This window comes from Dipteris shenzhenensis, chromosome 25 (genome assembly GCF_047967505.1).
Source record: "Dipteris shenzhenensis isolate YYH24624 ecotype China chromosome 25, Dip_SZ_1.0, whole genome shotgun sequence".
Taxonomy (NCBI): domain Eukaryota; kingdom Viridiplantae; phylum Streptophyta; class Polypodiopsida; order Gleicheniales; family Dipteridaceae; genus Dipteris; species Dipteris shenzhenensis.
This window is the reverse complement of record NC_141620.1, coordinates 21533416-21548074: the sequence shown is the minus strand read 5'-3', so window position 1 is coordinate 21548074 and position 14659 is coordinate 21533416. Positions and strand designations below refer to the sequence as shown.

Here is a 14659-nt window from a genome sequence, read left to right as displayed (position 1 = left end):
TGTAGAAAAGCCCTAAATTTTGCTGAAATTTTGCAAATGTGACCCAATGGATGATAATCTGACCCAATGTCCTGCAAATCTGACTCAATATCCTGCAAAAATGACTCAATGTCCTGCAATCTCTGTAGATCTCACATGTAAGAAAGTGAGACTGTACTGTTTGCACGGCGTACGGATGTACGGCTGTACAGCACCCAACGTACGGTTGTACGGCAGCCAATGTATGGCTGTACATCAGCCAATGTACGATTGTACGGCAGACAATGTACGGCTGTACATCAGCCAATGTACGACCTGTACGGATATACGGTGTAGGAAGTACAGGACACGCAGTACCACTGAAGGTACGATTGCAGGTATGGTGTACGGATGCAAGTGATTGTATCCAACGTACGGTACAGGTACAAGTGACGACGCAGGGTACGCAGTAGAGCTGTACGGTTGTACATCATAGGTACAAGTGACGACGCCGAGTACGGAGCAGAGCCGTACGGTTGTACGGCACAGGTACACTGAAGGTACGTTTGTACGGAGCAGGTGCGACGGGTAGAAAGGAATCTGTACGAAAGTCCGTACAATCGTACGGATTGTACGGATGGAGCGCAGACTCTTGAAATCTGTGCGTGATGCAGATCCGGAGGCAAGGGAACAGGTCCAGTAGCGCTCTGATACCACTGAAGGTACGAAACGAAGAGAGAGAGTGCAGGTACAAGACGAGTCGATAGAGCAATCACGTCAAATCTTAGATAAAATGAAGAAAACACAAGTACAAAGTACTTGTACCTAGACCTAGGACTAAGTGTCCTAGGTGTCACATAGGACTAAGTGTCCTATGTGGCCTAGAAGGCACTAACACTATAAGTGCCTACACTTATGCCTACAAGGCACATACCATGGCCTATAGGGCATCACTAGAACCACCAGAAGATGGCCTACAGTCAGAGTCTCTCTGGAGGACTGGATCAGAGGTGAGATGATTGCTGGACATATGCGACCGTTTGCAGCAGGTAATAGAGCAGATCGGGGGCACAAAAGAGCCCCGTGTGGGCTTACAACATCACCCATAAAACATATACAGGTCACACTCCTTTTGAGTTGGTGTATGGTACTGAGGCAGTTTTACCACTAGAGATAGAGATTCCGGCCTTGAGATTGGCACGAGAATAGAGGATGACAGAAGATGAACATGTAGAGGCCAAGTTGGTACAACTTGAGAAGTTAGATGAAACTCGATGCCTTGCACTACATCAAGGGACAGGTGCGAACTGTAAATGGCTGGTTCAGACGCTGTATGGAGCAAGCGGAGAGGCTTCAGACCTGGCAATCACCAGAACAGCTATGGATTGCAGGCGCCTATGAGCAGACTATATTGCGCAGGCTTTTGGGGCAGACATGGGACTCGACTAAGGCTGGAGATGCCTGGTCCAATGGCTGCCTACCATGTGGACAGGCAAGGCCAACAAAGCCCAACTATAGGGCTGGTAAGGCAGCCAAGCAGGCTGACTATCTGGTCGGCTGGTTAGGGCTGCTGGTCGGTCAGTGGGGGGGCTGCTGAGTTGGCAAGTAGACCCCTACTTGTCCGTTTTGTTGGAAGGGGATTTCCTCTATATAAAGGGGCCTTTGGGGCCTCATAACTTACTCACTAGGAGTCATCTGAGGAGCAGATTGGAGCTGTAGGGAGCCTGCCTCAAGGACCAGGACATGTACAAAGGAGGTGGCGATCAGCAGCAGACAGAGTTCATGAGGATGAAGACCCTTGGCTGTCTTTCAGGGCAGCAAGGAGACTGGGAGTCAGGAGAGCCATTTAGGCATTTAGTGTGGCAGCTTCAAGGGAGCAGATTGGAGCAGTACACAGCCAGCCATAAGGCCTTCTACAAGTCCGAGGAAGGTGGCAAGGACCTGCAGACAAAGAGCTCTAGGAAGGGTTGCACCCTTGGCTGTCATCTAGGACAACAAGGTACATGGATTAGGAGAAGCTTGGGCCTCACCATTGGCTACACATCAGGGCAGCAAGGAGGTCAAGTCTTCCAGGCGTTCACTGCCTCATAGAGTAGTCGTCTGGAAGGATAGCTCGGAGGTGTGTTTGTCGGCACATGTGATTGAGTCTATAGAAGCTCAAGAATCTAGAAGTGCCAAGGAGGTAGTAGGACAACTTTTGGTAGGGACAGAGGATCACGGTTTGGTGGGACTCTGGTTGTGGACAAAAATACATTTTTGTTGGTTCTATTTACTAGTTTGTAGACATGTATGTTTGATTACACATAAGTAAAGAAGTTTTGGATTTAGTAGTTAAACAATTCCACATGTAATTCTTGGAACGCTCGATTAGTCTTCCGTTGTGGGATACCCTCTGTTGAGATCATTCCTTAGATGGTATTAGAGCCACCCTCTATTATGAGAACTTTTAACATGGTATTAGAGCCCTGATTGAAAGTTCACGGGAAGTGGAGCCTAAAGGTAAGGACCTTGCTGAAGGACGACCTTGATTCAAAACTTAGGGGAATCTACCTCGAGGTCTGAAGGATTGTCCCCTTGCGACAAGGAGGGTGGCTCAGGTTCAAATAGGTGTACGAGAATTGTTATTTGGTCACAGACCTTGCTAGATGGAGGACGGGTTGAAACAGAGACTGAGAGCATGGTGCTTGGAGGATCTCATGTTGGTCACCCATGATGAGGGGGACAGTCGAAGGAAAGCTAGTACGTGGATTGCTCGAGTTCAAAGGCGGAAATGTGATTGAAGGTGGTGGTGCCATTAGATGCTACCAAGGATGAACATGTGTACCATGGTGGTTTGCTTGGACGGGATGGGACCTGGCAGAGCAAGAGCCACTGGATGAAAAGCCAGGAATCAAGATCGACACTAGACTGTGCCAGAGGGTTTCGAGATGGAAGCCAATGGAGCGTCTTCATCCCGAGATCGGGACGAGATGTGTCAGTGAGAGGGGGTATTGGAAAAGTCACCTCCCCATCTGTAAGCCCCCATATGAGGAGAGCATGGGGGAGGTCGACTTAGGGTTAGGGTTGCCACATGGGCAACACTTTGGTTGCCATGTGGGCAGCACACCCACTGGGAAAAGTCTAAAGAGGGGGCTGCCACATGGGCAGCACCTCACACCAAGAAAACAAAGAGATTTGGGGCTGTCACATGGGAGGCTGCCATGTGGGCAGCACAACAAAGGTCATACCCGGCATGTCAGAGTCTCTCTGGGGGACTGGATCAGCAGGGATCAGAGGCGAGATGATTGCTGGACATATGCGACTGTTTGCAGCAGGTAATAGAGCAGATCGGGGGCAGAAAAGAGCCCAGACAGAGGGTGGGACAGGGGTGAACTTTCCGGGGCTGGTTCAGAGGGTGTACGGAGCAAGTGGGGAGGCTCCAGCACCTGGCAATCACCAGAACAGAGGCGGATTGCAGGCGCCTATGAGCAGACTCTATTGCACAGGGTTTTTGGCAGAAATGGCCCCGACTTAGGCTGGAGCTGCCTGGTCCACTGGCTGCACTGCCATGTGGACAGGCGGGGCCAGCAAAAGCCCAACTATAGGGGTGGTAAGGCAGCCAACCAGGCTGACTATCTGGTAGGTTGGTTAGGGCTGCTGGTTGGCCAGTGGGGGGGGCTGCTGGGTCAGCCTGTAGATCCCTACTGGGATTTCCCCTATATAAAAGGGCCTTTGGGACCTCACAACTTACTCACCAGGAGTCCATCTAAGGAGTAGGCTGGACCTGCAGGGAGCTTGCCTCAAGGACCAGGACAGACAAAGGAGGTGGCCATAAGCAGTAGACAAATAGCTCATGAGGATGAGGACCCTTGGCTGTCCTCCAGGGCAGCAAGGAGATTGGGAATCAGGAGAGCCATTTTTAGGCATTTAGTGTGGTACCTCCAGGGAGCAGATTGGAGCAGTACACAGGGGTCAAGAGGGCCTCTACAAGACCAAGGAAGGTGGCAAGGACCTGCAGACAAAGAGCTCTAGGAAGGGTTGCACCCTTGGCTGTCATCTAGGACAGCAAGGTACTGGGATTAGGAGAAGCTTGGGCGTCACCATTGGCTGGACACATCAGGACAGCAAGGAGGTCAAGTGTTTTAGGAATTCACTGCCTCACAGATAGTTGACTGGAAGGTTAGCTTGGAGGTGTGTTTGTCGGCACATGTGACTAAGTCTACAAAAGCTCAGGAAGGAGCACATGGGCTCAGGGATCTAGAAGTGCCAAGGAGGTAGTAGGACAACTTTTGGTAGGGACAAAGGATCACGGTTTGGTGGGACTCTGGGCCTCTTTTGTATTGTGTCTGGTTGTGGACGGGAAATATATTTTGTTGGTTCCAAATCTCTAGAGCTTTCTATTTACTAGTCTGCACATATGTATGTTTGAGTACACAGAAGTAAATAAGTTTTGGATTCCGTAGTTAAACACTTCCGCGTGTAATTCATGGGACGCTCTATTGGTCTTCCGCCCTTTGTGGGATCATTTCTAACATGCTATTCCTTCATCTAGCAGCTGTTTGTTTTCCCTCTCTCAAATCTCCACCTTCCTTCCAAGTTTTTTGACTTCTTGAATCCTCAACTTGATATGACTTATTCCATTGCATATGACTTGTCTTATAAGTCATTTTGAACTTGATCAAAGATGTATCTTTCAAGCTTTTGTAACGTTTTAATTAATGATATATGTATCTATAATATACATACATTATTAACCTTAAAAACCGAAACTCCATTTCCGCCGTTTCTTCTGGCGGCCGGAACTTTGAAACACCATTTTCCGCCATGTTCTGTATCACCGTTTCCGAAACTCTTGGGAACTATGCTTGAGTCTGCTGTAGAGGTCTGGTTGTGTGAGGTGTGCTGGTCGTGTTCTTTGAATTGGCAACTTTAGCCTTTGAAACAGCTTGTTGTGAATGCAAAGACCTGTTGAAAATGCTTTTTGACAACCCATCAAGTTGTGTGGTCGTTAAAATGTTTGCTGAATGGAGGGTCCACACCAAGTGTGGACAAACTAAATGTTAGCCCAACAAGTGTGATAGGGCTGGAAGCATGAGGTAGGGCTTATGTACCTTGTAAATGAGGCTTTATGTGGATAATAAGTCCTAATCACACTAACCAAATTGAGACTAATGTAATTATTATCTCTTTGACAAGCAACTTGTATCTTGAATTACATTAAAACAGCTGAAGTCTCTTATGGAAGCACGATTTGTTTTTTAAAAGTGTGTTTTCAGACTCTCTTTTCGACAATTCAAATGAATGAGAGTTTGAGAACTCATTTTATATGTTCCTTGGACAGGGCACGTATTGGCAAAGTAGAGGCGATTTACAAAAGGCAATTAAACACCTCCTCAAAAGCATGCAATGGCATAAAGCTCATTCAGTTTTTATGATCTCAGTGGCAGCCTCTCTTTTTGTGACTGGTTTGTTCACTTTGAATTTCATTCCTGAACATGTGTGAATATGGACTTAGTTTTTGGAGTATTCTGTATAAGCTGAATTCATCATATTTTTCCTTAGAATACACCTTGCTTCATCCAGCTTGTTTTCTTATGAAGTGTTTGCTTTTGTCTTTTATATTGAGCATTGATAGGCTTACAACATTGTGACATTCAAGTGGAGAAAGGTGTTCTTTTGAGTGATTGGGTTTCATGCTGTTGTTAATTTTAGGTCAGCATGAAGAGCTCTTGGAAGTCTTGACTCATATGAAGAGAAACAAAACAGAGCTTGACAATTGGGATTTGAGTGGAGGCATTTATGCGGATTATTTTGTGTTGAAGAACTCGTTTCAAAACGATGACTTTACAGAGGACTTGGTGAGTACGCAATGGATGTAGCATTTGTTGTCATGGTTTGTTGCCTTCAAAATACTCCATCAAGGAAAATTAGGTGCTCTCTATACTAGAGTTTTCACATTTCAGATGTGCATATGCTCCTTATTATTCTTTCTTTTTAACATGATATCTGCTTGAAAGTTTCAAATGAAAATGAATTATCAAAATGCCTTTGCAAAGTTGAGGATATCAGTGCCATCTCCTCCCATCTTCTAAAAGGAAAAGGTTGTAGAAGATGAAGATTGCATCATACCATGGAAGGTATTTCAAGATCTTGTACATCAAGGCCATAACTCTTGGAAAACAAGGTGAAAAAATTATCTGTATCATAGCAAGTTGCTTCTTTCAAATCATTAGGGGTTTCAATCTCCTCTCAAAGCTCTAGAGAAGCATATACATCAAACCTAGTAAATATGATAGTTTTTTGTTAAGGTGAAAGCTTTTGCTATATATTTAATGGAAAGTCTAGAACCAAATGCCACATAAGTTTGGCATAGGGATCTAAGAATATAGATGTTGAAAGAGGTCTCACCTTTGGGTTGTAAGAGCCTTTCAACATGACAAGAAGTGATTGTTGCGACTTTTATTGAGGTAATCATATATATATATAGCATATCTTTGATAGCACATGTGAACAACTTGAAATTGTAATGTGACATCATCCTAAGAGGTTTGAGCATATTTTAAATGGCTTATGACTTCCATATGCTCTTTTAAGCCTTTAGAGGAGCATCCATAGCAAACCTAGTGCGTCTATAAGTACTCGTTGACTGTGCTACCTATGATTGGGAAATTCCAATGCAATAGTTCCATAAGTGGCTGAGTGGAAAAAGCATATTGTGATATGCAACTGCTTGAGGGTACCAACTACATACACAACCAATTGAAACACGGATTTTTTGTACTTGAGCATCTTAAATTTTTTTCCCATGAAAAAGACTTCTATTAAGTATGAAAAATAACCTGCAGAGCAAGCTCGAAGCGGAAGTACCTCTTGCATGACATGAACAAAAAGACCACCCAAAATGGGTCAACAGAGAACCTCAGTACAAACTTGAAAGAAAACAAGGTAGAGGCTGAAAGTGCCACCTCAATCATGTTAGACTTACAGAAGAAGTCAGTCCTATCCCTCTTGGTAGAGCTGCCTGGGGAAGAGGAACCATGCATGGTTGCCTAACTGGGCATCAAAGTGTGTATGATATCAACCCAAATACTGGCCAAGGTGTGAGAGGGATGGACGTAAGATCCATCCAATGACTCTACGCATTTGGCTCTAACTGGCCATCAAAGTGTGTATGATATCAGCCCAAATACTGGCCAAGGTGTGAGAGAGATGGACGTAAGTTCCATCCAATGCCTCTATGCATCTGGCTCTCTAGATATGCCATGGCTCACGTTGCAACATTTGCCAGTATGTCCCAAGAGGTATCCACAGAAGCATGCACTGGTCTGAAAGGGGAGAAGGGAACATCATCAAGAGAGCAATACTCAACTAACCAAGTTAGCCCAAGAAGAGTCTTGCCTCTCAAAGAAGACCTAAGGCTTTGAAAGACAGAGCCAAGCCATTGAGCCTTAGGTTATATAGAAACGGGACGGAGCAAAGGTCCTAAGGACCTTGGCAATCCCCTTCAAATGACCCTCGCGTGTTTGAAGCTCCATAAGCAATGATGAATCGACTCCACTACAAATATGCAAAGAGGATAAGTAGATTTCTTTGCAAAAAGATTCTGCCCTGAATCTGGACCTCCATAGGTTCACTGCAATCCCTCCATGAGCATATAGCCAAAAGTCTGCAAGTCAATGAAAATATGGAAGTTCTCCCAATGAGGGGACCTAGAGGAGCCTCTAGCCTCTACAACTGATCTGAAATTTCCTGGCATTGCTTACTGTATATCAAAGGAAGGGGAGATGATTCTCTTAGTGTCTTGCATCAATCGACTCCCATTCTTTGGGATCCCGTTGCAAAACTTTAATGGGGTCATCTCCATAGAGCCAAATCCTCCATGAACCCAAGAGAGTAAGACGTGGGTTGGGATCTAGGTGGCACTCTGAATCCTTGCCATGCTCCACATAACCTATGATATTGACAAGTTGAAAGGGAATGCCCCAAGAGAATATCATCCAAAGATCTAGATAGTCTGCCATCTGATTGAACAGCAAAGACTAAGGCATCCTCGTGTGCGCCCTTTGGAATGAGGTGGATGAGGCCCTCTGTGAGTGAGTCAGGCATAGCAGAAGGGTCCCAAAGATCGTGCAGGGCTGAGCTAATGTGATCCCCAATCTCATCCCAACGGGCAATAAAAAAAGATGGTGAAAGCCCATCCGAACTTGGGCACTTGCCCCTTATGAAAGCAAGAAGTGCAGTTCTGAATTCCATATTGGTGAAAGGTGCATCAAGTGAGACCCTTATACGTGGTCTCACCAATAGTAGAATATGCTGTCAAATATGAAACCTGGCATCATCTCTAGTTAGTGTATCCGGATCTGCTGAGAGAAGGGAGGCATAAAAAATACTAGCTATATGCAATACAGCATTGGGTTCTGTCAGCAATACCCCGTTTGAGTCAATAAAGCTGTGTGACACTCTCTATATGTCTTGGGCCATGAGCAGAGAAAAAATGATTATTGACTCTACCCACTATCTGTTTGGTGCAGGGAGCAATGGAATGGAGATGGAATGCAAGGGAGCAAACAACAAGCTGAGGAAACGAGAGTACTTGCAAATAGATAATGAGAAAAGTACAAGTGTGGCCACTATATGGTCCCAAAGTCAACTAGTTGACCAAGACTAGGACAAAATGTCCTAACTAGCCTACGAGGCCATACCAGGGCTAAGCACTAACAAAACCCCCTCCATGGCTGAAGTATCTTGGATACATCTCAGGTATACATGGAAACTATATCATGGTTGCACATATTTGTCTAAGATGGATATAGCAGACTATGATAGTAGAGGGAGATCAGCATCACGTAATAAAATGGTGCCAAGTGTAAGGCATATCGAAAAGCCTCAAACTTGGGTCGTGGTAGAGCCTTCGTGAAGAGATCTGCTAAGTTATTCTCCGTGGGAATGTAGGACAATTGTATTTCTCCGGTTGGCAGGCGCTCTCGAACATAATGAAATGTATCTCAATTTGCTTTGTTCGCGCATGAAACACTAGATTACACGCAACTGCTAAAGCACTCTAGCTGTCAGTGTAAATGATAGTAGAAGTGTCCTGGCTGACATGAAGATTTGAGAGTAGCTTACATAGCCAAACCACTCTGCTATAGCTATGAAGGCTGCCCTGTACTCAATTTCACAACTAAAATTGGCAACTGTAAGGTTGCTTCTTGCCAAACCAAGAGATGCCTGTAGAGCCAAGCATGAAACAATTGCCACTATGTGACACGTGGGTGTCATAACAATCTCCCCAAACACTGTCCGTGAATGCATGCAAATTTTTTTGACGACCCTGCTACTCCTGTAATAGTAGGGAAACAAGTTGATTGAAGCTATAGTGGTTGCCACGTGTGAATCTGGCACAATCTCATCAACGGTGATTGAGCTGCTCTCTAAAATTGTCAATTTTGGTGAGATAGGCATCCATGCTGTCCCCTTCGTTTGTCTTAACATTATACAGCTGCTTGTGTAAATAGGCAACCCGGGCCTCATTGTGAATCTGATAAAGAATGGCTAAAGTATCCCATGCATCCTTAGCTGTCTTGCAAGATCGAATGTGAGCTATAACCTCCCTCTTGCTATTCATAGCAATCACTGCATGTGCCTATGCATCTCTTTGATCCCAACGAATCTCTTTGGGTGTTGGAGGGTCTATGGCAAGCACTATGGGAGTAGCGGTAGATGAACCAGAAGTGGCAAAAGTAGTTTCAGTGGCAGCAGGTGCCTGTGGTGTAGAGTCTCTGATCCATTTACAATACCCCAAAAGTTCTGGGATACCAACAAGTCGCACACCAAGTATGACCACATGGGGTATTGGTACCATCAAGGTTGTCTTCATGGGCAAGCATTCCAAGAGAGTGATGGTGAGTCATTGCTTCAAAAGAAAATGACCTACAAATGTCAAAGCCTCAGGGCTACATTTCAATGATCTGGCTGTTCCAAAGCTGAAAATTTGAACCCAAAAATGACAGCAAAAGCTTTGCAAATGTAAATGCCAAGAAGGTTGCTCAAACACTAAGCAAAATGCACAATCTATCCTCAAAAATGACCTGCAAACAAAAAAAATAATCAAACGACTCCCCTGCAAATAGCAGTCTTGCAAATGACTAGCCGAAATCAAAGGGCAAAAGTCTGCAAATCAGTCAAAGGAAAATCTGAGTACAATGTGCCCGCAAATAGTGGCTAAATGTCCTTGCAAAGCAACTTCCGCAGTACGAGAGTCAAATGGAGTGCACAAGAGGCAAAAGCCCCCAATTTTAAAGGCAAGTACCGAAATCAAAGGGCAAATGCAAATCAAACCCAAATTTGGTTGTATCAAGAAAAAGTCACTGCAAACGTCACGAGGGCGTGATTCTTGGTGCATGCATGTTGACCTGCATCTGGGCAAGACCTTGGGAAAACAAAGAGCGAGGTCCTAGGCTCCTAGGTGTGCTAGAACCCCTAGCATTTGTGCCTTGGGGGCAAATGAAAGGTTAAGGTCCAAGAGGGGCCCGAAGTACCTTAAAATAAAAGTTTGGTCATTGGTGGGGCTTTAAAAAAGACCCCACTAGAGTGGGCCTAGGGGCAAATGAGGCCCTTGGGAGCAACCCAAGGCATGGGCTGCCACGTGGCAAGCCCATGCATACCTTTTTGGTAAGGAAGGCCTTAGAGCAAGAGGGCGGTGACGGGATCTTCACGTAAAAGGAGGTTGACGCCGAAAATGAACCGGGGGGCTGGAATCCGGAGAAGGGACGGAAGTTTTCAAGAAGCCGGGTGCAGCCGCGAGCACGGAAGGGCCTTGAAGGGGTGAGTTCAGAGGTTTGGAAGAGGGATACCGTATGGCGAGCCAGGGAATGCTTATGCACCACGCAGGGGGTTGTGTGGGGGCAATACGATTGTACGGGATTGAACATTTGTGCTCACAACTAGTTGTGCTGGCTGGTACAGCTTTTGTACAGATTACATGAAGGCTGTGTATGGCCTTCGTACGAATGGAGTACGGACTGTACGAGAGAGTGCTTCGGATTGCGTATGAAGAGCTTACGCGCTGTGTACAAACTAGGTACGGAAGACTTTGCTGCTGTGTACGGTAACGTACGGGTGTGTACAGATTACTTTCAGGCTACCTGTGCAAACATATAGATTGATGTACGGCTGGAGCTACACTTGCATACGGAGAATTGCACGGGGTGCTTCAGTACGAACAATTGTACGGAAGGTTGGGTGCAACGGGTACACATGATGCTATGTTTGCTGCAGCTTGGGACTTCTCGTGTCGATGGCTTGATGCTCTGGGAGCTCGGGCCAACAAAGGGCTGTGAAGTAGATGGTCTTCCTATTTGCCCAAGTTATCTTTTTCAAGATACTAGCTGTGTGTCCATGCTTTGCCTTTGTTTTGAGCAGGTGCATGGCTAAATTGACACTTGGGTCAGCTATGAAGGTTTGTGTGACCACACATTGGTTACTAGCAACAAACCTAGGCTGAGTATAAGCCTTTTGGAACTGAAATGGATGCTCTTTTGCTAGGCTTGATGGAGAACACTTTTATGCTTTGGTTTTCCTCAAGAGATAGTTACATATAGACATGGTTGCTAGGCAGAGGGCACACAGTTGGTACATCCTTGTGGACTGAATAGACAGGGGTCAGGAATCCATGCTTAAGACGGGAAGTATCCCTGGAACCCCGAGAGGGATGGTACAGGTGTGACTGCCATAGTGTTTGCCAGTTCTCTTATGGGAAACAAGTTGTTATATCAGGATATGTGCGGCCCATAGGGTGAGAGACCATTAGTCTTTGCAGTCCTGGTCAGAGGAGAAAGCTTGTGTATGCTTTCCCTCTCTGCTTTGAGCAGATGGATGACTATTTGGGCACTAGTGACAGCTGTGGGGAACTAAGTGGCTGAGTGGGCTGCTAGTAACAGTTCTGGGCTGTGTGCAAGCTTCCTGGACTAGGGATGGAGATCTACTGCCAGGAGTGGTTAGAGCAGTGAACAGTAAAGGCTATGCAGGGTATGTGGATGCCCAATGGGATGTGGAATGCCCTAGTTGTGTATCCTTTATGTAGCCTGGATTTCAGGGTCTCACTTAATTAAAGAAATACCGAAAGGGGCGCCAATTTGTAAAACTACCTCTGTGAGGTCCTCCTCTTCATAGAAGGCATCTGGAATCCTGATACAGGCATAGAAATCTCTCCTATGAGGCTTAGACATCATCAAAAGCACTGGAAAGTGGTCTGAGGTAGAAATGTATACCGATCCACCTCTATCCAAGGCTGATTCGTCAACATAAAATCTGTCAATGCGTGCACTTTGAGTATCCCTCTTGGGGGTGAGGAAAAAGAGGACAGCTATGGAACTGGAGTTCTTGACACCTCCCTCATCCTGCATTAGGGTCTGAAATGCTGATTCCCATGTGTATCCACATAATAGTGGCAGATGGAACTGATGATTATCGGGCAGACAGACATCCGTGTGTGTCGTGTGTGAGAAAACTCCCTGGTAGGGTACAATTGCAGGTTGCCGTTTGGATGCTTTTTTGGAAACAGGTCTTGGATTTGCTATTGTCCTTCCTCCCTGTAGACAGCCTATTTTCCATACCTTCAATTTCTTGTCTCGACTCTCATGCTTTGTAGAAGCGGCTGACAAATGGGTGCCCTTGTCAGTGTCAACCCAATCCACTGAGTCTTATCGACCTAGTGGCCTACCTCGCCAAGAGTGGTGGCTACAAAAATGATGGCTCTCTCTTGGTTCCTCTAAACTTGATGTTCCTATTTTTGAAGCTGCTTGGACGTCCTTTTTCCAAGGTTGCTGATACAGTATCCCACATTGGGACAATTTTTTATGTTCTTTCTGCAACCTTCACTCTAGTTGATGTCTCCTTGGTGTGGGTTGACCTGGTGTCATTTATCTGTTACCTACCTGCTTTAAAGATGACAGCTTCTGTATTTCAACCTACCTGCTTTGTCATTTCTGCTTTGAGAAATGACAGCGGCTGCTTGTTTTATATGGTCTAGCTTGAGTCAGGTCAGATCAGTGACAACTTTTCTCATTTTCTGCATTGAGAACAAGCATAAAACTTGGACCTCTTCCTCCTGCACATTCTTTCTGGGCAGAGAGGATATCCAACTGGTCCTGTTCAAGTTTTCGATCCCTCAGTAGTAAAGTGGTTAGTATGGCTCTGTGTGTGTGTGAGAGAGAGAGAGAGAGAGAGAGAGAGAGAGAGGGAGAGAGAGGCTGTATTGTTGTATGCTGGTGTAGTGTGCCATAAGTTGCACCAAACAGTGGTCAAGTTCTATCTTCATAGTCCTTTTGCCTATGCAGGGGAGTTTCGAAAATAAGGCAAGTGCTTGTAAGAACTTCTTTCTGCGGCTGAAGGAATCACAAAGCTTATGGCAAAGCCGGTGGTCAGCTGAGAACAGGTAAAGGAAAGTTATGCAATCGCACTGTAGTCAAACCCTTAACATAAATACATCTATTCCATTCTAAGAAATTTCACCTTGCAGGGTTGCATATTCGAGGATGGCTGATGCTCTGGCTACATCACTGCTAGCTGAGAGAAAGGACAAGATGCTCTACAATGAAGCAGAAGAGTTGAAGCTGTATAATATTGTGATGGATGCACCGGTTCCAGAAGATAATCATTTTTGCCGTCTGCAAGGTGCAGCAACAGCCTTCACGTCATGGCTTTTGGCGACTGCATCAAGGTAGATCATACAATTTAAGTATTGAGCATATGAATCATCTTTACTTGAGCACTGAGAAGGGCTTATTCATGACGGAGGGTCACACATGAAGGTGTTTGTCCATATTCACTGTGAGGGTTGATAACAAAATATTGGAATTTCATGCGCTGGTGGCGAATCCTTGCTCTCCTTGATGCAGTCCATTGAATCAGTGGTTGTGCTCGGACCAGAACAGATGCTTATGGTTATATTTAGGTTGGAAGGCATGACAATGTTCAACCGATGGTGATATGCAGACTAATGCACAAATTTTTCTAGGTCAAGACAATGCTCAAGTAAAGACAATTTGGAGACTGATAACAAAACAGTTGCTGTTTGAACTCTGTACATTCTCTTAATGGTTGGTGTTTTGATTAACCTCCTGCAATAAAATCATCACACCAGTTCATGCTGCCCTTGGCCCTACTGTTTATTATTGAGCTCTCTTTCAGACTACATATAGAAATGCAATTCCCTGCAGGGAGCTTTAATCCAAGAGGGACATACCCTATTAGAAGCGGAAGTATGTGACTTTCTTCTGTTCACACTTGGAATTTGCTGTGACTTTGTTCTGTTCACACTTGGAATTTGCAAAATAAAATGAAGTGCCCCCCCAGTCATAGATAATTTGTCATATAAAATCTTTTTACGAGATCAATTACATTTTTTAAACAAATATAGGCTGGATTTTGCCTTAGAGCGGGATTCTCTGCTTATGCACTTGTGAAAAGATTTAGCACATTCTTTTCTGGTGATTTTGAATGGCATTAAAACCTTCCGATTCTGGTGGGCTGTTTTAAGAAGCATACAGTTGATCAAAAGAAGAGGCAACCTGCTTTCCTTTTGTTCGTCTCTCTCTCTCTCTCTCTCTCTCTCTGGTTGTTGTCTGTCGCTCACGCTGGTCGCTGTAGCGTCCGTCGTCTGCTGAATCTCACTCACGCTGTCCGTTGTCCGTCGTTGGTCGCTGGCTGCTACCCCTATGTC

The 14659-nt window shown here is 45.3% G+C and overlaps 1 protein-coding gene across 3 annotated transcripts in view; it reads left to right on the top strand.

Annotated features, from left to right (window-relative positions):
• The window catches only part of SAR3 (SUPPRESSOR OF AUXIN RESISTANCE 3), a 31914-nt gene extending 17634 nt beyond the window's left edge, over positions 1 to 14280 (top strand). For all 3 annotated transcript variants that reach the window (XM_087396358.1, XM_087396357.1, XM_087396356.1), the window contains 4 exons: positions 5279 to 5402; positions 5650 to 5795; positions 13275 to 13372; positions 13457 to 14280. In XM_087396358.1, the coding sequence (XP_087252484.1) occupies positions 5279 to 5402; positions 5650 to 5795; positions 13275 to 13372; positions 13457 to 13661 (573 nt within the window). In that variant the 3' untranslated portion in view covers positions 13662 to 14280. The remainder of the gene's footprint in view (positions 1 to 5278; positions 5403 to 5649; positions 5796 to 13274; positions 13373 to 13456) is intronic.
• The last annotated feature ends 379 nt before the right edge of the window (positions 14281 to 14659 follow it).